General features: G+C 60.5%; 1 protein-coding gene and 2 long non-coding RNA genes across 3 annotated transcripts; 1 reads left to right on the top strand and 2 right to left on the bottom strand.

The window, feature by feature from the left end:
* Positions 1-3,229: 3,229 nt before the first annotated feature.
* Positions 3,230-20,466, top strand: EHD2 (EH domain containing 2). The gene is made up of 6 exons (XM_007074109.3): positions 3,230-3,334; positions 5,338-5,802; positions 6,531-6,628; positions 10,986-11,398; positions 15,724-15,888; positions 18,610-20,466. The coding sequence occupies exons 2-6, from the start codon at positions 5,399-5,401 to the stop codon at positions 19,159-19,161; spliced, it is 1,632 nt and encodes a 543-aa protein (XP_007074171.1). The 5' UTR covers positions 3,230-3,334; positions 5,338-5,398; the 3' UTR covers positions 19,162-20,466.
* On the bottom strand, positions 9,915-10,991 carry LOC122234140. Its single transcript, XR_006211892.1, has 3 exons — positions 10,859-10,991; positions 10,477-10,674; positions 9,915-10,198 (listed from the first exon to the last, which is right to left on the bottom strand). It is a non-coding gene; the product is annotated as an uncharacterized LOC122234140 (long non-coding RNA).
* LOC122234139 lies at positions 11,328-13,337 on the bottom strand. The gene is made up of 3 exons (XR_006211891.1): positions 13,272-13,337; positions 11,814-12,049; positions 11,328-11,419 (listed from the first exon to the last, which is right to left on the bottom strand). It is a non-coding gene; the product is annotated as an uncharacterized LOC122234139 (long non-coding RNA).
* Positions 20,467-21,644: the final 1,178 nt, after the last annotated feature.

The raw sequence follows: 21,644 nt of genomic DNA, 5'->3' as shown, positions 1-21,644 counted from the left end.
GCCCCTCCTGGAGGAAACAGGAGGTTAGCTTCCTACCAACGATCAGTCGCAACATTTTCCTAAGCTGCTGAATACGTGTATTTCTGTAAAGACGTGTTGTTCATATATGTCGTTGATCCGTCCGCATCGGGCTCCTGGCCAACAGCGCTGTGACTCGGGCCTGAACGAAGCTTGCCTGACACCCGGCCGGTCTGCGTAAGGCACATCCCGGCCTTCTGGCGCTTAGGAACGCCGGACAGCCCTGCACCAGGGCACCTTCCACCGCGACGTCGCCGACGAAAACCCAAAAAACGTGAAAACATGGCACCAAACAACTTGAAAAGGACCCCTGTCGGGACGAGAGCTGACACCAGAGGGCGGGGCGTTGGCTTTGCTCAACCTTCGCCGGAAACTACGCGTGCTGGACGACTCCCGTGTTTTGCCGGTCCGCGTCTGTCTGCGAGTTTGGGGGTGGGGGGGTACCAGTAGATTTTAACAAGCGGATGACGTCACAGACAGGGCATCCGGAAACAATGAGGATCGCCTGTAAATGCGCGCAGCGTCAGGGGAAGAATAGTCGAGCGGCGCGTGCTAGGGTCCTGGGGCCACCGTAACACCAAGTACCACAAATTGGGTGGCTTCAAAGAGCAGACATTTGTTCTTTCCCGTTCTGGAGGCTGGATGTCCCACGCCAAGGCGCCGGCAGCACCATGGCGTGGGGGTCCTAACTTGACCTTCCGGCTGATGGTTCTAGCCTTGGGGCTAACCAGCCCCGGTGTCTCCTAAAAGGAGACCGTAACCATATTGGAAAATGGCCAACCCTTCCCCAGGGTGGCCTCGTCTTCACTTGCTTACATCTGCAAAGATCCTGTCTCCCAATAAGGTCACATTCACAGGTGCTGGGGGCGGGGACATCGGCACAGCTTCCGGTGGGGGGGACACAATTCCTAAGACGGGGAAGAGGAATGGACAAGGCTAGTCCGGTCCTAAGACGCCTTTGTGTGAATGAGAAAACGGCGCCCCTTTCTTCTGGGCACTGAGGTTCTGTTTTTGTTTTGTGTTTGTGTTTGTTTTAATTAATTAATTGATTTTGAGAGAGAAGTAGGAGGGGAGGGGCAGGAAAAGAGGGAGAGAGAATGCCAGGCCGGGTCCGTGCTGTCCGCGCAGAGCCCCCACAACGGCTGGAACTCACAAACTGAGTCCATGGCCTCGGCCCCAAATCAAGAGGTGGAGGCTTAACGGACTGAGCCACCCAGGAGGTGCCCCCTGGGCACTGAGTTTTGAAGAGCAGAGTGTGAGCTGGACTCCAGCCCCCGCTCGCCCATTGGGTGAGTGCTTTGTGCAGTGGGCAACCTGTGGAACGGCACGTTAAGACCCTCAGGATCGGTGGGAGAGGAAAACTCCTTTGAGGAGGGGACATTTGAACAGAGGCATACATGAAATGGTGGAGGGAGCCCCAGTGAGATCTTGGGGGAAAGCACCCAAGGCAGAAAGAAAGGCTCTGAGGCCGGAACCCGCCTGGAGGGTTAACAGACTTGCAAGGAGGCCGGCCCACGTGGCTGGAATCTTGGAGGGTGGGAGAGGGAGGGAGGGACCGAGACGTGAGATCCGAGGGAGCCCAGCGGGGCCTATGGTGTAGAACCCTGTGCTTCATGGCCATGATTTTGCCGAGCCAGGGGGAGCCAAGGCCGAGGTCCTAAGCAGAGGGCTGTGAGCGGACTTGGGATTCCTGGGCGCCCTCTGGCGGCCGTGGAGGGAACAGATGGGGCGACCGCGGAAACGGAGCCCAGCCCGCAGGCCCAGGTGCCCAGGCGCGTGTGGACCAGGGTGATGCGCCCAGTTTCTCCTTAGGCCCTTGGGGGTGTTTGTGGCGGGGGAAGCGGATATGTGGGGGTCTCAGGAAAGAGAGACGACCCCCTCTCCCCCCCACTGCTAGCTGTCTACTTCCCCACGTGCGAAATAAAGCACCGAAGAACACGGTTCTTAACATCCTTGGAACCCTGCACGCTCCGGGCTGCGCCAAAAAAGTTTGGGGGCGATTTCCACGGAAGTTCTGGAAGGTTGGCTGCATGCGGCCCGACCGGGGATGATTAACGTTTTTGGAACACTTCAAGGGCACTGTTCCGAGCCCTTCCCCCGGGATATTTTATTTGGGCCTCCCAGAAGCCCCAGTGTGGGGATTGATCGCCCCAGCTCACGGGTGAAGAAACTGAGGCCCCGAGGGGTGCAGGAGATGGTAGGCTGGGCCGCACGCCAGGCGTTCTGGCTGCAAGCCCACGATCTTGGCCTCTGCACAGCCAGCTTCCCGGGGAGCTGGGGGGCGGGCAGCAAGGCCTTCCCAAGAGGGCAGTGCAGGAACCAGAGCCCCCCACCCGCCAGGGGAGGAGATCAAAACTGGTCTCAGCTCCTGCAAAGTTAGCCCCCTGGGGACCACACTTCACTTGCTCCCAGATCCCAGAAGGAGCAGAAGCGGCTCGGTGGGTGCCTGTGGCGTCTCCTTTTCCACAGCCGAAGCATCTGGAAAAAGACAGAGGCCCAGAACACCTCCCTCGGGGTCCAAGACGCCCCAAAGCTCATCACTAACTCCCAGCCTTGCTGGCCTCCTTCTCCAACTGTTGTTGTTTTTAATGTAATTGTGGTCAAACATGCATAATGTGAAATTTACCACTTTAACAGTTTCTGGGTTTTTTCTTTTTTTTTTTTTTTTTTTTTTTTTTTGCCGTGTATTTTTGAGAGACAGAGAGAGACAGAGCGTGAGCAGGGGAGGGGCAGAGAGAGAGGGAGACACAGAATCCCAAGCAGGCTCTGAGCTGTCAGGGGCAGAGGTAAGGAGGGGGGGGGGGGGGGCAGAGGATCCGAAGCGGGCTCTGCACGGACAGCAGCCAGCCCCATGCGGGGCTCGAGCTCACACACCGTGCGATCACGACCTGAGCCGAGGGGGAGGCTCACCCGACCGAGCCCCCCACGTGGCCCGCTGCTGTCGTTGTTGTTGGGTCGTATTAATACTAGTATTCCCACATGAAGAGGAGGGACAGACCCGGGCGTGAGTGGCCAGGGCGTCGGAGGCGGAACGGATTTTGAGCCCAGGGTCAGAAGTCCCGCTCTGACACCCGTCCCGAGAAGCCTCCCGGCCATTCCCCCACCAGGGGGCGCCAGAGGCCGGGCTCCCGGTTTGGGGAGGGGGGCGCCTGGTCCCGCCCCCCCCCCCGCCCCTCCCTTCTCTCCTCCCCGCTCCGGGCCCCACCCGGCTCAGACGGCTCCGGACGGGACCTCGAGCACAGGCCGCTCCCCGGGCGCCTCGGATCCCCGCGGGACCCCCCGTCCAGCCCGGTGCAGCCGCCTGCGCGCCCCATCGGTGAGTGGCCCCCGACCGCAGCTGTCGCTTCCCAGCTCCCGCCCACGGAGCCTAGGAGCCTGACCTGGCCCCGGATGATTCCCCGGCTGCCCTAAGACCCTCCGTCCTCCCCGGAGTGTGTAACGGTGGCCCCGATGTGCCCAGTGCCACCCCTCCAAGAAACCTCCTGGGCTCCCCGTCTCCCTCCAGCTCCTTCCTTCCAGTCTGTAACAGTGCCCCCTGCCCTCCTTACCCTTCCCGGTCGTGCTCAGTGTCCCCCACTCCCAACTCGCCTCCCCACCCTCTCAGCCAGAAGAGATCCCCTCCTTAGGATCTCCCTCTAGTGCCCTCACCCACTCCTCCCTCCTGCTTCTCCAACCCATGGCCTGTCCAGCCACCCCCAAATTGTCCGTCAGACGCCTCCCTGCCTGGGACACCGCCCAGGGCCCCCTCCCTCTGCCAACATCCCAGTTCCCAGCTCCTGCCTCTCCTTTACCTCTCTGGCACTCTCTCCCTTTCTCTTTTCCTGTTTATTTATTTATCTCTTTTCCTTTGCGTATCCTTGTGATTTTATGGGTTTTAACATTTTTGATGGACAGTTCATTTTGATGCTCAAATCGTCCCATCTTTGGCCAGTGGGGGGCTCCTTCAGGCTGGCCCCTGTGTCCCCGTGCCACACCTTTGACACCCTGTGCCCCATCTTTGAGCACCTTCCCACTACCTGAGGCAGCTTCACTGATTCTTCCCTTGCCCCAGCCCTGGCAACAGCCATTTCTCCAAGGAGCCCTGTTTTCCGTGGTTTGGTTTTGTCTTGTTTTGCTTCGTTTTGCTTTTTAATGGCAAATGGTATCTGGAGACTCCAATCTGACCCAAAGCTGGTCCTGTGAAAAGATCGGTAAAATTATAAGCATCTACTGAGACCGATCCAGGACAAAAAAGAAAGAAAAAAAAAAAAGACACAAATGACTGATATCCGGCATGAAAGAGGGGGCAGCACTACAGATCCTACAGAGAATGAAAAGATAGTAAGGGAATATAGAGAACACAGTCTGGGTGCTGGGGGTGCTTGTTGCTGCTGGGTCGGTGATTTTGTCCTCCTGAGTCCTTAGACTTACGAGCGCAGGCTCTGAGGTCAGGCTGCCTGGAGTCCCAGACCGCGCACTTTCTAAGCAAGTGATCTGGGGCAAGTTCTTGCTGTCTTCGTGAGCGAGCCCGCTTGGTGAGTCAGAAATGTGGGGATAACAACAGCCCTATCTCACAATGTTGTTACGAAGGTGAAACGAGTTAGAGCAGTATCTGCAATGCGCCGATCGTAAATGTTATTATTCTTGTGATCCCCTGAGGTCTCTGTACCTGAGTGCACCTGGCAGCTCCTCAGCCTCAGTTGTCACCCCTCCTGTGTCCAGCAACCCCCTCCACGTGTCTCACAGCTCCCAGCCTTGGCACACACCATCCTCTCCGCCTGTTTTGCACCGCATCCTTGTCTTGCATGGAAGCGAGCAGCTCAGCAGTCAGCTCAGCCAGAGTTTGCCGACCCTGTGGTCAGTTCACTGCGTCCCCCCCTCTGCTGCCACTGCCCGGCATTTCCCAGGCATCACTGACTGCTCGGTGCCACGTCCTCCCCTCAATGGGGACTCTGAGTGGGTACGGGCCGGTCTCAGTCCTGTTTCTGGATCCATAGCTCCGGACCCATGGTTTCAGTGAAAATGTGTGAATTGGTAGAAGGGAGGGAAGGGAGGAAGGAAAGAATGAACAGCGGATGAAGGCATACGTTTCTTCCGGGCAGCTTCCACAGCCTTCCCTTTGTCCATCCCTCGGTCCCCATCCAATCCTGCTTCCACTGGTAACCTCTTTCTCTTCCTCCTGCCTCCCCCATGAACCGTCACGTCCTGCCCTGCACCATCAGTGCTCCCTGCTGCTCCCCCTCTCCCCATTTTCCACCCTCCTCCACCTTCCGGCCCCCTTCCCCCTCCTCCCCCTCCACCAGGCAGCCCCCCCATCAACACCCTTTCCTCTTCCCGCAGGCAACTCCCCCCGGCCCTGCACGTCTCCCTCGGCAAGCCCAGTGGGCAGTGCTCGGCCACCATGTTCAGCTGGCTGAAGCGGAGCGGGGCGCGGGGCCAGCAGCCCGAGGCCATCCGCACGGTGACCTCGTCGCTCAAGGAGCTGTACCGCACCAAACTGCTGCCCCTTGAGGAACACTATCGATTCGGGGCCTTCCACTCGCCGGCCCTGGAGGACGCCGATTTCGACGGCAAGCCCATGGTGCTGGTGGCCGGCCAGTACAGCACGGGCAAGACCAGCTTCATCCAGTACCTGCTGGAGCAGGAGGTGCCGGGCTCCCGCGTGGGGCCCGAGCCGACCACCGACTGCTTTGTGGCCGTCATGCACGGGGACACGGAGGGCACCGTGCCGGGCAACGCCCTCGTGGTTGACCCGGACAAGCCATTCCGCAAGCTCAACCCTTTTGGGAACACCTTCCTCAATAGGTAGGCACTTTGAGACGCAGGGGGGCAACTTCCTGTCCCTGGCGCCTCCGTCCCTGCCCTGCATGCGTTGTTGCTTTCTTTTCAGCCCCAATTCCCTTCTCTCTTCCAGACCCTCCCCCCTTCCTGCCTCTGGTCTTCCGCCCCCTCTAGGGCCCATGGAGCCAGCTTGCCTGGGTCCGACTCCCTTCTAGCTGGGCGGCTCTGGGCAAATGACTTAACCTCTCTGTACCTCTCTTAGCCTCATCTGGGACATGGGGATAACCACGGTCCCCGCTCACACACGAGTACCTGGCACAAAGTAAGTGCTCAGTGAACATCAGCTCTGATTTTTTTTTTTAATTTTTTCTGTTTACTCTCGAGAGGGAGGGAGAGAGTGGGCGTGTGAACAGGGGAGGGTCAGAGAGAGGGGGAGACACAGAATCCGGAGCGGGCTCCAGGCTCTGAGCCGGCAGCACGGAGCCCGACGCGGGGCTCGAACCCACAGACCGTGAGCTCACGACCTGAGCCGAAGTCGGACGCTCAACCGACTGAGCCACCCAGGCGCCCCTGATTTTTCTTTTTTTTTTTCTTAAGTGTTATTTATTCTCTGTCCTGATCTTCCTTTTCTCTTTCGAGATTCTTCCTGCTCTCTGCCTCATTCACCCTCTGTGGAGCCCTCGTCTGCCTTCTTCTGTGGCCTCTCCTCCTGCCTCTCCCCGCGTTGACCCCTGCCTCCCCCTCTGCCTCAGGTTCATGTGTGCCCAGCTGCCCAATCAGGTCCTGGAGAGCATTAGTATCATCGACACCCCGGGCATCCTGTCAGGCACCAAACAGAGAGTGAGCCGCGGTGAGTGGGGCCGGACGGCTGAGCCTGAGGGAGGAGGCGGCCCGGCCTCTGCTGGGACATGGGCCCGTGTCAGCTGGCCCCAGCCGCCGGGCAGCAGAAGGGAGCCCATGGGAGGCTGTGATTCCTCCGTGTCTCCACACGTTGAGGGCACCGGGGAGGCGTGTGCGTGACCACGGGGGGAGCAGGGTGCAGCCCGTGTCTGGGCTGGTCGGGAGGATGGAGAGGGAGAGATCGAGAGAGACAGAGGGAGATACGCCAAGTCAGAGACAAAGATCTGAGCGCCCGGCAGCCTTACCGAGAGACAGGAGGCCCAGAGAGGAGGCAGAGGCAGGGCAGGGAGGCCCTGGGCGTGCCCCCCCCCCCGCCCCCCCGCCCCCAGGCACGCTCCTGGCTTCTACGTCTGGGCCGAAGATGGGGCTGAGCAGGGGTTGGGAGGGGGAATCTGGGCACCGGCCAAGGCCCGGCCTGGAATTTATAAACAGCTGTGCAGGGGGAGCAGCGGGGGGGTGAATTCCAGCGGGGGCCCCGGGGGAGCCGGCCCCCCACCCCAGCCCAGCCAGCTCAGCCTCTGCGCCCCCTCGCCAGCCCCCCCCCCCCCCCAGTTTCTGTCCCGCGCCCGCCTGGCCTCAGGGCCCGGGACTGGGGCAAAGGAGGCCGCCTTGTGGGGCAGAGGGGACGGGAGGCTGGGCTGCGGGGCAGGGCGAGGGCGAGGAGGGTTACGGCGTCCCTGGCCGCTGCCCAGCGGGCGCGCGTCCCCTTGGGAAAGAGGCAGGGGGCAGCTGCAGAAACCGATCAGAGGGCGGGCTGGCAGCCAGCCTGAGGGGGGAGGCAAGAGGCTGGGCTGAGGGTTCCTGGGGCGCTGCCTCCTGGGGCTGGGCCTGGGAGAGAGGGAGGGGTGCCGGGTGGGGGCTGAAGGCTGTGGGGAGGAGAGAGAGGGGTGTCCTTCCCTGGCAGGGTGGGTAGAGGAAGAGGAGGTCTGTCTGTATGGGTGTGTGTGTGGGGGGGGGTGTCTGGGAGTCTGTGCCTCTGATTGTAGCTGGATGTGACTTCGTGGGGCACATTGGCGGGAAGCGTGTATATAATATCCGGGGACACACATGTGTGTGACCGTAGCATCGTGGAGACTCTGGTGGGGGGTTCGAATCCGGGCTCTGATATTTGTAATTGTTTTTAAGTTTATTTACTTATTTTGAGAGAGAGAGAGAGAGAGAGAGAGCGAGCACGAGCGGGGGAGGGCAGAGACAGCGGGAGGGAGACAGAATCCCAAGCGGCCTGGGTACTGTGAGCGCAGAGCCTGATGGCAGGGCTCGAACCCCCGAACCTTGAGATCATGACCGGAGCTGAAACCAAGAGTCTGCCGCTCCGTCGACTGAGCCACCCAGGCACCCCGGGGCTTTGCTGGTTTGAGCCCGCGCCCTCGGGGCAAGCCACTTAACCGCTCCCTGCCTCAGTCTCCCCATCTGTAAAATGGGAATGATAAGAGTATCGGCCTCCCTAGGCTGCACAGGGGTTAAAATTAAGGGTCAGACCCTGCCAGGAACTTCGGTGTGTGCACGCAGTAGGCGCCGTGGGCGTGCTGAGCACGGTGTACCTGCGTTGAGGGCCATAGCCGGCCGGACACCCCCGGGTGCTCTCTGCCACGTCTCTTGTTCCCACGCTGACTCAGTCTCCCTCCCTCCCTCCCGCCCCGCATGAGACACACTTTTCCAAATCCTAGCCTGTGTGTGTGTGTGTGTGTGTGTGTGTAGCCACTGGGGGACGGAGGGAGCCCCAGACGCCGTCCCTCTGGTTACCCGGCCCTTCCTCCCCCCCAAACAGTGTCGCCCCCCCCCCGACCCGGTCCAGTCCCCAGGGGCCACAGGGACCTGCTTCCTCCTTGGAGCGCCCAACACCAGCCCCTCGGGGGAGCACAGGGACCCGTGCGGGCTCCTGCTCTGTGCCCCCTCCCTGAATGTCCTGAGTAAATCCCGTCACGTCTCCGTGCCTCAGTTTCCTCCTCCGGAACATGGGGATCATAGGAGTGCCTGTCTCCCGAGGTTGTTTTGAAGACTCAAGGAGTCGAATCAGGGGGAGGATGAAATGACGTCAGGGGACTCAGCGGCAGCTCCCTTCTCCTCCAGTTAACTCCTTCCTTGTCCCCCAGGTCGCCGTTGGGTCCCCTCCTCCGAGAAGCCCTCTCTGACCACCCCCCCTCCCCAGGCTGGGTCAGGTGCTCGCCGCTGGGCTCCCCCAGCCCATCCTGACCACTCTGGGCCTGTCCTCGGTGGACCATGAACCCGATGAGAACAGGACTGGCACTGCCCTGGGGTGGTTCCTAAATGACACACCCACGGCGTCCTGTGTGCGTCGCAACTAAGACTCTTCGAGCACTTGCCATGTTCCCAAGCTGTTGGTTTTTTTTTGTTTTTTTTTTTTACCCGTTTAATCGAGGTGTAGTTTTACATGCCTGAAGCTACTTCTTTGAAACAGGCACTGTTTTAGGCTCTTATTTTTAATTGAAAAAAAAATTGTAACGTTTATTTATTTTGGGGAGAGAGAGAGACAGAGCACAAGCAGGGGAGGGGTAGAAAAAGAGGGAGACACTGAAGGAGGCTCCAGGCTCTGAGCTGCCAGCACAGGGCCCGACATGGGGCTCGAACCCACAGATCACGACCTGAGCTGAAGTCGGACGCTTAACCGACTGAGCCACCCAGGTGCCCCTTGATTTTCTATTTCTTTAAAGATTTACTTTTTTATTTAGAGAGAGAGTGTGCACAAGCAGGGGAAGGGCAGAGAGAGAGAGAGAGAGAGAGAGAATCCGAAGCAGGCTCCACAATGTCAGCACAGAGCCCCAAGCGGGACCCGATCTCACGAACCACAAGATCATTACCTGAGCTGAATTCAAGAGTCGGACACTTAACTGACTGAACCACCCAGGTGCCCCCCCCCCTTTTTTTTGAGAGAGAGAGAGAGAGTGAGGGAGGGGCAGAGGGAGAGGGAGAGAGAGAGAGATCAGCACGGGAGCCCACACTGGAGCTTGATCCCATGACCCTGGGCTCATGACCTGAGCCCAGATCAAGAATCAGATGCTAGGGGCGCCTGGGTGGCTCAGTCGGTTGAGTGGCCGACTGATCAGGTCATGATCTCGCGGTCCAGGAGTTTGAGCCCCGCGTCGGGCTCTGTGATGACAGCTCGGAGCCTGGAGCCCGTTTCAGATTCTGTGTCCTCCCTCTCTCTCTGCCCCTCCCCTGTTCATGCTCTGTCTCTCCCTGTCTCAAAAATAAATAAACGTTAAAAAAATTAAAAAAAAAAAAAGAATCAGATGCGCAACGGACTGAGCCACCCAGGCGCCCCTTCGGCTCTTTATTGGCTCGTTTCTATTCCCTTGTCCTCACCACAGCCCGACAGGTGATGTTCCCTCACGACTTCCATTTCACAGAAGAGGGAACGCAAGTTCAGAGAGGCTTCCTACTCGCTTAAAGTCACACAGCTGGGGGTGGGGTGGGGGGCAGGGTCGGGATTCAAACCCAGGTCTTCCTGGCTGCCACGTCAGGGGGTTGCCAACACTCCTCTCTGCTCTCCTGAGCATCGCTGTTTGAGTGAACAAGCGAGCAGCAGAATGAACAGTGGGAACGAATGAGTGAATGAGGAAGGAAGGAAGGAAGGAAGGAAAGAAGGGAGCGGAGGAAGGAAGGAAGGAATACAGGAACCAGTTGTCGAGCCAGATACTGCACGAAAGGCAAGGACTTGTCTCTGTGTTCTCTGTGGCATCCCTGGTGCCCAGGATAGAGCCTGGCACACAGAAGAGCTGTAAATACTGTTTACGTTACAGAGATGTAAATACTGTTAAATAAACTCAAAATATTTACCATCTGTTCTGGCAAAAGCATAGCCAGAGCCAACGTGAACTCTTTGGGGGCTGGATTGTGGGGAGATCCAGAAGTCCTAGGACGGGGCTGGGGTGATGGTGGCACTTGGGAGACTCGCGGAGGCGGGGGGTCATAGACGCACGGAGAGTCTGTTAAGAAACACTTCAGTATTTTGACAACCTGTACGTCTGGATCGGCCTGAGGAATGAATGAAAAGGGGGTAGGTGATCAGTCCTCTGTAGCCAGATGGCCCGAGGGGCCGGGGCCTGGGGCCAGAGTGATGGAGAAATTCCGGGGGCGGGGGGGGGGGGTGGGCAGAGGAGCGGGATGCTCTTGGGGGCCTGGGCGGTTTCTCAGAGAAGGGTTTTTGAAAGTCAACAACCTGAACGTCCGTACAGTCCGCTATCAATCCAAAGGCGCGGATGCTTCAGAAAGGCTGGAGGGCAGGGGAGGCGGGGGGAGGGGGGCTGACCTCTGCCCTTCGCGCCGATTGTGCTCCGTACCCCCAGGCTACGACTTCCCGGCGGTGCTGCGCTGGTTCGCAGAGCGCGTGGACCTCATCATCCTGCTCTTCGACGCGCACAAGCTGGAGATCTCGGACGAGTTCTCGGAGGCCATCGGCGCCCTCCGGGGCCACGAGGACAAGATCCGCGTGGTGCTCAACAAGGCGGACATGGTGGAGACACAGCAGCTGATGCGCGTCTACGGGGCGCTCATGTGGGCGCTGGGCAAGGTGGTGGGCACGCCCGAGGTGCTGCGCGTCTACATCGGCTCCTTCTGGTCCCAGCCCCTCCTGGTGCCCGACAACCGGCGCCTCTTCGAGTTGGAGGAGCAGGATCTGTTCCGGGACATCCAGGGCCTGCCGCGCCACGCCGCCCTGCGCAAGCTCAACGACCTGGTGAAGAGGGCCCGGCTGGTGCGGGTGAGCCGCGCTGCGGGGGGACTGGGGGGGGGGGGGGGCGGAAAGCGGTGGCCGGAGGCGGGGACGGCCCTGGTCCCGCCTCCCCGTCCGGGCCGCTTGGCTTCTCGGCTCTCCGATTGGTTAGTTCTCTGGTCTAACAGATTCCTCCAGGCTGGGTCATTGTGGCACAAGGTGGCGTGCCCCCCCCCCCCCGCAGTGGTCCACAGCCTCTCCACCCACCTCCACGCTGCTTTTCCTCTCCGCCCTCCTCTTGCGCTCCCTTCCCCGTCATTCGTGGCACTTCACGCGGTCCTCCTGGCTCTGACCTCAGGGCCTTTGCACCTACCGGTCTCGCTTCCTGGAAAGCCCCCCCCCCCCCCCCCCACCTACTCCTCGCCCCTCTCCTACCTGGCTGTCCGCTTGGCGCACTCCTCACCTCCAACCAGACTGTGCTTAACCTGCTCGGGAAAGCTGCCTTGCCCGCCCTCCGTTTGTAGAACTCTCCCGCGCCCGTCTTGCTTGAAGCCTCGCTGTAGTTTTCTTCACCGCGGTCATGACTGCCTTGCGTTCTGCGTGCTTTGGAGTTTCCGGGTTCACTGGCTGCCTCCGCCTGCATTTAAGCCCCACAGAATCAGAGGTGTCTGAATTTGTTCACCGCCGTGTCCCCGGCGCCTGGAACAGAGTTGGTGCTCAGTCAATACTTACTGAACAGAGGGCATTTGAACAGACACTCTTCTTCAGCCACACCCCCCTGTGCCTGGCCCTGTGTTGGGCGGTACTGAGGATCCGAAGCAGTTCAGGGGAGGAGACAGCCCCAGCCGCAGACGGTGATGACGCAGCCGTCCTGGGGAGCTGGGGGGAAGGGTGGGGGGGGCAGGGGCAGGGGGCTTCTTGGAGGAGAGGGCGTCTGAGCTGCAAACCGGAGGGTGAGGAGGGGAATTCTAGATAGTGGGACCAGCGAGTGCCTGGACCGGAGATCAGCACATGGCCAGTTCAAGAGAGAGGGAAGATGGCAGTGTTGCACCCGGTGTAGACAGCGCAAGGAACTGAATCCGAGGCTGGGGAGGTGGGTGGGAGTCAGCCCACCTAGGGCTGTGGCCTAGAAGCTGCGCGGCGTCCTGGCGAGTGTGGGGGGGTGCTGGGGAGCCACGGAAGGGTTCGGAGCACAGGAGGGACGGAGTCCTACTCGGGCTGCCTTCTAGCGGGTGGATTCAAGGGCCGTGAGACTGGGGCCAGAGACCAGGAAGGAGGCTGGGGACCGAGGGACGGGGAGGAGGCTGGATCAGAACAGGGCCTTGGGGAGGGGGAGGAGAGCACTGGTTTGAGAGCGATCTGGGAGGCCAAATGGAACATTCTTAGGGGAGGCTGCCAGGGAGGAGGTGGGGCAGGAAGCTGGGCGGGCAGGGAGGCCTGGGAGGTTCAGGAGCAGCAGAGCGGGGGTGAGTCAGGGCCCCCCCACCCCCACCCCCACCCCAGGAATCCTCCTTGGGAGGGCGTGGCCCAGCGGGTGCCTCCAAGCCTCCGGGACCCACCTTTCCCTCCTCCCCCATCCGGGCCCTGGACTGTCTCTGGGTCCCTGTCCCTGCCTCCTCTCTCTGTCCGTCTCTCCCCCCGCCCTCTTTCTAGCTCTCCCTCTCCGTCCTCCTCCGCCTCTCTCTCGGTCCCCGCCCTGCTTCGCCCTCCTGCCCCACGGACCCCTGTCCCCGGGGCCCCTCGGGGAAGCGGACGGGACAGCGGCGGGGAGCCGGGGCCCAGGACCGTGGGACAGAGGGGCGGGGTCGGGCCGGACACCTGGTGCCCCCGCCAGGCGGGGCGGGGGGGGGGGAGCGGCTCCGGAAACCCGGACAAACCCCGGAGCCCGGGACCCGCGCCCCGGCCCAGCCCGCCCTCCCACCTTATCTCTTCCTGGCACCTTCCCCCGCTTCCTCTCTGGAAAAGCCATCAGCGCCCTCCCGCCTTGCCTCTTCTGGGTCCCCGAGGAGCCGCCCTCGGCCCCGCCCCCTCGCCCCATTGGCCCGCCCTCGCAGGCCCCGCCCACCCGCTTGACCACACCCCCGCCCTGATTGGCCCCCTCGGACCCACGGCCCTCTCCTCCGCTTTCCTCCCGCGGAGCCGTCTGTGGCTCCCCAGTGCCGCTCACGCAGGGTCCCCCAGTGACCAAGCCTCGCCAGCCCCGCCTCTACGCCGCGTCCCCCACTCCTTCCCCGTGTCCGATGCCGCCAGACTGGGTCCGGCCATCAGACGGCAGCCCACACCGTTTACCTCTCCACGCGCTTCCCCCCCCAACAGCACGGGGCCTTTCTGGACTCCGGGTAACTACCCCTCGGTGCCTCGGTTTCCCCGTCTGTATCGTATAGAGTCACCTGGCTCTGCCCTTTGGTGGAAGCGATCGCTGCTCGAAGGGGCGATTTCCCTGTTCTGATACCGGAGGCCGAGATCTTGGGAGGGTCTGATTCTAAAGAGCCCAAGGGGCCCTGAGCCTTCTTCCCAAGCTTCTCTGCGGCGACTCAGTGACGTTCGTTCGACAGCCAGCCACCGAGCACCTACAACGTGCTTCCGCACTTTTCCAGGCCCCCCGGGGTTACAGCACCAGATGGGGTTACATCTGGATCAACCAGATGATGCTTGTTTGTTTTCTTGTAGAATCACGTCTCGGTGGGGAAGTGGATCTTAAACAAATGAGCCGATAGTAGCTTATGCGATAAGGACCGCGGAGGAAAATGAAGCAGAGGAAAGGAGATTGGTGAGGGACTGGTTTTAGGGAGGTCAGGGAGGGCCTCCCTGAGGAGGTGCTACTGAGCAGAGACCCGAATGAAGGAGGGAAAGAGTGGAGGTGTGGGGGAGGCCCTACCGGGCAGAGGCACCCGTAAGTGCAAAGGCCCTGGGGCAGGAACGGGCTTGAACAAGGAGCCCGGGGTGGCTGGAGGAGGCAGAGTGGTGGAGGTCATGAGGATTCAGAGCCAGCCAGGGGCCGCCAAAATTGTTAGCATTCTAAACCTGTGATTCATGAAGAGAGCTTGAAAACCAGTGTTTTGCGTTGAACGGTTGAGACCATCTCATGGCAGAGCATTTAAGCTCAGTTAAACGTGTCCCCTCCCGTCCCTGATCCCACCCATCAGCTCCCAGGGCATCTTCCCTGGAGGCAGCCCCCCGTGAGGAGTCACTTGTGTCTTTTTTCCAGATGTCTTCTATTTTTATTTAAGCATTTGCAGTTAATTACTGAGCTTCCTGTTAAAAACTGGGAATGTTCATTCATCTGCCCTCCTTGTTTGTTTTTTGATAACTTACGAGATTGGAGATCAGAAGGTTCCCAAGTTCATTGCTTTCCTCCACAAGTATTTCTTGAGTGCTTTCTGTGCACGTTGTTGTGCCCGTGCTGGGGACAGAGGGAATAGATAAGGTCCCAGCCCTCCTGGAACTCACATTCTGATGGTAGGAGACAGAGTAAGCAAACCACCAGATAAGCAAAATAACGATAAGGTGCAATAAACATTGTGGGGGCGGGGGGAGGGGGGAGTGAAGTTAGAAAAGAATTGGATGGTGGTAGTTGGGGCACCTGCTACTCATCAGATGGCCTCTGGGAGGAGGGTGGCATCGAAAGGAAGTTGAGGGACCCAGCTTGGGGAGATCGGGGCAGAGTTGCAGGCAGAGCGCGGCACGTGCAAAGGCCCTGTGGTCAGGGAAAGATTGGCATGCTGGTACAAGGAAGGCCGGTGAGGAAACTGACACAGTGAGTTGGTCAGGGGCGGGGAGAGGATGTCGGATGAAACACCAGCGGCCAAAATCATGGAGAGCAGTGGTTCTCAAAGCTTTCCGTCACAGGAGCTCATGACACTCTTAAAAATGACTGAGGGCCCCAAAGAGTTTGTAGGCACAGGGGCTGCGTGGAGAAGGGACTGTAGGGGCAGGAGAAGCCGGAAGGCCAGGGGGATGCCTGCTGTGTCTCCGCGGGGGAGAGATGCCGACAGGTGCCATGGGGGCGGTGGCACCCCAGGTGGAGAGACGTAGTGAAAGCAGAGGGGACGGACGCAGGAGGCAAGAGCTCGTGAACCGGAAGCTCTGGGGACGCCTGGGTGGCCCCGTCACTTGAGCGTCCGACTCGCGATTTCGGTTCAGGTCGTGATCTCACGGTGCGTGAGTTCGAGCCCCGCATTGGGCTCTGCGCTGGCAGCGTGGAGCCTGCTTGGGATTCTCTCTCTCCCTCTCTCTCTCTCTCTCTCTCTCTCTCTCTCTCCCCCTCCCAGCTCTCCCTCTCTCAAAATAAATAAATAATGTTAAAAAAAATAAAGAAAGAAGCTGTAGGTCGGGGGCCCGGCGGGGCTCAGGCAGGCACTCGTTTCCCGCAGGTACATGCGTACATCATCAGCTACTTGAAGAAGGAGATGCCCTCCGTGTTTGGCAAGGAGAACAAGAAGAAGCAGTTAATCCTCAAGTTGCCCGTCATCTTTGCGAAGATTCAGCTGGAGCATCACATATCGCCCGGCGACTTTCCCGACTGCCAGAAAATGCAGGTGGGAGGTCGCCCAGGAGGGGGGCAGAAGGGGGCAGCTTTTGGCTTCGGGGGTGGGGGCCTCGAAAACCGGAGGGATGGAGGGCGTGCTTCCGTAAGAGCGTGGTTTTGTGCGTTAGGACGAGAGAAGAGAAATCCCCAAATAACCGGTGTAGTTAGGGTGGAAGTTGGCTTCTCTCCGTCAAGTCCTAGAAGGTGGCCCAGGGCTGGTTTGGTGCTTTACAGAGCCGGGGACCCTGTCCCCTTCTTAGTTGTCCTCCATGTCTGGCTTCCGGTTCCAAGAACCCCACCTGGTACAGAATGGCTGTCGAAACTCCAGCCATTTCATCTGCATTCCAGTCAGCAAGAAGAGGTGAGGGAGAAGGGAGGGAAAGATAATGATACAGTCTCTCTCTCTCTCTTTTCTTTTTAAGATTTTATTTTTAAGTAGCCTCTGCACCCAGTGTGGGGCTTGACCTCAACCCCAAGAGCGATCAAGAGTCACATGCTGTATCGAGGGAGCCAGCCAGGCACCCCTACACTCTCTTTAAGGATTTTTTTCTAGAACAGTGCCATCCAATAGCACCTTCTACCATGTTGGAAATGTTCTACGTTGTGCCGTCCAATATGGTCGCTGCTGGCCCCATTGAAACTGAAAGTTTAGGTTTTCTTTAATTTTAACTAATTTAATATTCTTTAATGTTTATTTTGAGAGAGAGAGCGAGAGCGTAAAGAGGGAGGGAGACACAGAATGTAAAGCAAGTGCCGGGCTGTCGGCACAGAGCCCAACGCGGGGCTCGAACTCACGCACCGCGAGGTCAGGACCTGAGTCGAAGTCGGGCGCTTCACCGACTGAGCCACCCAGGCGCCCCTAAATTTATTTCTTTGTTTTTTATTTATTTTGAGAGAGAGAGAGAGGGAGAGAGAATCCTAAGCAGGCTCTACGCTGTCTGAGCCACCCAAGCACCCACCCCCCCCCCCCACCCCGGGGCCCCTTAACTAGTTTAAATTTAAATAAGCAGAGGTAACTACTGTCTTTTGGAAAAGGCGATTCTAGGGTTGTGGATGCAACGCGTGCTGGCATCCAATTGGCCAGAACTTAGTCATGTGACCACAGCTGGCTGCAAGCTGGGAAATGTAGTCTTTCCTCTAGGGGGCCTGCTGCCCAAGGGACGCCAGTACTGAGGAAGAAGGGGCAAATGAATACCGGGGCTCCCCGGGCATGTCCAGGCCTAGGATTAACCAGCGTTGGGGAGATCCCTGGGTCCGGGTGCCGTGCCCTGGGGTGGATGATGAACTGCTGATGAACCTGGGGACAGAGGTCCGGGCTCAGGCCTGGAGGTGGGGACTAGCTCACCCCGCCCCCTTCCCCTGGCCCGGCCGGAGCCTCTGTCTGGAGACTGCAAGAGGCTGATACTCCCAGCCCGGGCCCTTTGGGTCGGAGATGTTTGCTCACCCAAGCCCCTGAGGGATCGCGGTGCAGGGCATTTCGTTCTGGCCGCTTGCAACCTCCGAGAGTCTGGGCAAGTCCCCTTTTCTGAGCCTCGGTTTCTTCCACTGGAAAATGGGCACGGTGACAGCACTTACCTATTGCTGGGGCTGCTGAACCGGCCAGTGCTTGTAGCCCCCTGGGTACAGCGTGTGGTGGGGAGTTTGGGCTACGTCGAGGTCTCGACCGACCTCAGCGCTGCTGATATTGGGGGCCAGAGCGTTCGTGGTCGGGGGTGTCCCGTGCATCCTCCTGGCCCCTGCTTACTGCACGTCAGTAGCAACCCCCCCCCCCGCCACCCCTAGCTGTAACGATCAAAAACATCTCTGGATCTTGCCAACTGTCCGCGGGGCAAGGGCAACGTCACCCCTGGCTGAGAACCAGAACCGCTGGGCTAGATGCACAGCAGCTGTTAGTTATGTTAGCGTGTCTTGAACACCTTATCCAGATGAATCGATTCCCCAAATGAGGGGAGTGCTAATGTTAGGGTTCCGTTTTTACAAATCTGGAAACCGAGGCCCGGAGGGGTGGAGGCACTCGCCCGAGGACACACAGCTCCTAAGGGGCAGAGCCGGGTTGGAACCTGGGCCTCCTGGCCCTGGGGCCCGGGCCCCTACCCCTCTATGTCCAGATCAGCGGGCCTGTCCACCTTGGCTCCGGAAATGATGGTGGTGCCATGAAATGGGCAGGTGACTTCGAGCTACCACGTGGGAAGGAGCAGGACCGCAAATCCACCCCCACGGCTGCTGTCGCACACGCCGACTTCTTGGGGGAGGAGGGGGTCCCAGGACCTCCCAGCGATCTGGCCACCTCGGACCTAACCTCCGAACTTGGCAGCGAGTTTCTGAGAAGCGGGTTAACAGAGCCAAGCGAGCAGTGAAAACTGAATTTTCTTAGCTTGCAGAACGGTGGGGGTGCTGGGTGGCTGGAGGTAGGGGTGCCACGGACGGTGGGCAGACCCAGGGGTGTGCTGAGTCGTCGGAGGGGCCCCCAGCCCCCCTACCGTCCAGTGATTCTGGGGGTACACCTGACACGGGGAGGGGGGGAGGGCCTCCGGGCCCCCGCTGCCCAAGTGTCTTCCGAGGGGTGGGTGCCCTAGTGGAACGCATGGCACAGGTATCTGAATTCTTATGCAGCATCCACTTGAGCTGCCCAAGCGTCCTGGTGACAGGTGGGGCTGGGGACCCGGGAGGATGATGTCCCCTGACTTCCCAGTATCGCCCCCCCCCCCCATCTCTCCCCTTCCCCCGACAGGAGCTGCTGATGGCTCACGACTTCACCAAATTCCACTCGTTGAAGCCGAAGCTGCTGGAGGCGCTTGACGAGATGCTGACCCACGACATCGCTAAGCTCATGCCCCTGCTGCGGCAGGAGGAGCTGGAGAACACCGAGGTGGGCGTGCAGGGCGGCGCTTTCGAGGGCACCCACATGGGCCCGTTCGTGGAGCGGGGGCCCGATGAGGCCCTGGAGGACGGCGAGGAGGGCTCGGACGACGAGGCCGAGTGGGTGGTGACCAAGGACAAGTCCAAGTACGACGAGATCTTCTACAACCTGGTGCCGGCCGATGGCAAGCTGAGCGGCACCAAGGCCAAGACCTGGATGGTGGGCACCAAGCTCCCCAACTCGGTGCTGGGGCGCATCTGGAAGCTGAGCGACGTCGACCGGGACGGCATGCTGGATGACGAGGAGTTCGCCCTGGCCAGCCACCTCATCGAGGCCAAGCTGGAGGGCCACGGGCTGCCCGCCAACCTGCCCCGTCGCCTGGTGCCGCCCTCCAAGCGACGTCACAAGGGCTCTGCAGAGTGAGCCGGCCACTGCCTGCAGGCCCTCCCTCCTACTCGCCCTGCTGTGGCTCCCCAGCTCCAGCTGGCTGCACGCACGCCCCCGCCCCAGCCTGCCACACGCGCTGCCTGCCCGCCCTCCCAGCCGTAAGGATGGGGGTCTCTCCACCCGCCACCGCCGGACCGTGGGGACCAGGGGAGGGGCAAGGCTTCCCTGCCCGGCCTTTGCACCGCTACCCTCGCCTATACTTAGGCACATCACACCGACCTTAACACACGCACACAGACACACAGAGGCATCGATTCGATCGTGGGCCATTCAAGTATTTATTGAGCACCTACTATGTTTGAAGGCACAGAGCTTCCTCCAGGCCCTGGGGGTTACAGCAGAGAGCAGAACACATGATCTGCCCTCGGCCGGGGGGCTGACGTTCTCAGGACAGAGCACCTGCACTGCGACACAGACACACACGAGGCCCTAACCAGTCTGATCCCCGATTCTGGGCAGGAATCCTCGCCTCTCTCCATAGTTCCGTGGCCATTTGTTCCAAATAACCAAGGGAAAGTCCCCCCCTGGCCCCACTTCTTGACATCCAGACAAGGACAGCCCCCCGCCCCCCACTCTATGATGTTCTCAGGCCTTGGGACCACGGGGAGCGCGGAGCGGGAGACCCAACCTCCTTCCTCAGATGGACCCCTCTTCAGCCCCTACCCCCCGGTTCTAGCCACACCCCTTGCTTTAATAAGAATTCTTAGGCCACCGAAGAGCCCCTTGGATCCTGGCTTCACCCGTACCGTGCCCCCTTCGAGGTCTTTTTGTCCTCGGCCCACCTGCCCTGGTTTGAAAACTCAGCCGCCCACCCCCTCCCCCAAGCTCCCCGCGGCTGGTGGCCTGAATTTTAGGGTGACGAGGGGGGGGGGCTGCCCTCTCTGCCATCAGCCCGTATTTAAGTAGAGCCCCTACCAGATATAAAGGCCCCGGGGCTTTATTTTAGTCCCCGTTTCAAAGGGGGTGCGTGGGGGAGGGGGAGGGGCTCTTGGTGCTACAACCCTCCCTCCTCTTCCTTAAAAGGGCCGCTCCCGTCCCGCCTCCCCCCCCCCCACCTTTCCGTGTCTTCACCTCAGACTAGTGCTTGGCCCTGGTGGGGGGACCCCACGGGAAAGATGGGTTAGGGTGACCTAGGTGGGGACGATGCCCCCCTCCAGGGTGCTCGCTGGGATTCCCGCCCCCCCCCCATTGCCCGTCCCCCGCCCCATGCCTGGGAGGGGCCCGGGAACCGAACAGCAAACGGCGTCCCCACAGAGCGAATAAAGTCAAGGCTTCTTTCCACGTGGGAGTCAGGCTGTCTTGGGACGGGTTGTGGGGGGGGGGGAAGGGGGGGATCGCTCTCCCCCCACTCCGAGCCCCGGGGAAGGAGAGCCCTGGGTGGGACTTGAGCGGGGGGTGGGGGTGTCCCCTCCAAGGTCTCAGGGGCGGGGCGGGGCGGGAGGAGGCCGTGACTCAACTCAGCGGAGCCTGATGACTCAGGTCCCGGGCTGGGGGCCAGACCAACATATTTTCCGAAGAAAAGTGACTGTGGGGCCCTCCCTCCGGGACATCCCTCCCTCCCACCTCCCGCCGCGGGGGCCTGGGAACCAAGCCCCTGGGCGTGGGGCTGTGTGCGCGGGGGCTTGGGCACCTCGGGGCTTCCGCCCCGAGCGCCGGCGCGCAGAGCCTGGTACGCCCCTCGCGTCACGTAACGCCAGGGACACACGGGCTCCCGGAGGAGAGGCGGGGACGCTGCCCCCAAAGACCAGCCTGTGCGCGCCCGCGCGCGCCCGCGCGCTCACGCCCGGGGGACTTGGCCTTGGCTCCGCCGCAGACCCCGCGGGCTGAACCCCCGACGCACGCCCCGACCACACCCACGGCGCCCGGGACACGCTGGCCGCGCGCTCCTCCCGCCCACGCGCGCTCGCCCCGCTTTCGCGGCCCCCCAGCGCCCCCTGGCGGCCACACGGGAGCTGCGCGGGCTGCGCGCGGAGACCCCTGTGCGAGGCCGGCGGGCGGTCCCGGGCGCAGAGGCTCAGGGCCCCGGGCAGGTCACCCTGCCAACGCCCAGCGCAAGGATCCAGCTGGACGCCCTCCCTCTCTGTCCCTTCTTCCTTTTCCATTCCCGAACGGCCCGTGTGAGGCTCTGAATCCCGAGGAACGGTTGCCAGCGCCCAAGGGCCTCCGAGCTTCCTTCCTTATTTGTAAACAGCAAAGATCAGTTGATGCTAAGACGAGGTCCCGGGGGCGAGGCAGTAACAGTAGCTAACGTTTAGACATTTAGACGCCAGACGTGCGTTTACTGATCTCGTTTCGCCTCCTGAACGATTTATAATGCAGATGTACCGTTATCCCTATTTCACAGATGAGGAAAGTGAGGCACAGCTAAGCAGCTTGTCCAAGATTAAGGATTCCGAGCCTGCTCCTCTTTTTATATATATATTTTAAACGTTTATTCATTTTTGAGAGACAGAGACAGA

The sequence above is a fragment of the Panthera tigris genome, chromosome E2, assembly GCF_018350195.1.
Source record: "Panthera tigris isolate Pti1 chromosome E2, P.tigris_Pti1_mat1.1, whole genome shotgun sequence".
In the NCBI taxonomy this organism is placed as follows: Eukaryota; Metazoa; Chordata; class Mammalia; order Carnivora; family Felidae; genus Panthera; species Panthera tigris.
Note: the sequence above shows the minus strand (reverse complement) of the source record. Positions and strands in the feature narration are given on the sequence as shown.

Excerpts from the sequence above, each read along its gene's own strand:
- EHD2 (XM_007074109.3), top strand. The coding sequence starts at position 5,399 with ATGTTCAGCTGGCTGAAGCGGAGCGGGGCGCGGGGCCAGCAGCCCGAG. Across the intron at positions 6,629-10,985 it reads CAAACAGAGAGTGAGCCGCG|GCTACGACTTCCCGGCGGTG; the intron begins GTGAGTGGGGCC and ends CCGTACCCCCAG. Across the intron at positions 15,889-18,609 it reads CCGACTGCCAGAAAATGCAG|GAGCTGCTGATGGCTCACGA; the intron begins GTGGGAGGTCGC and ends TTCCCCCGACAG.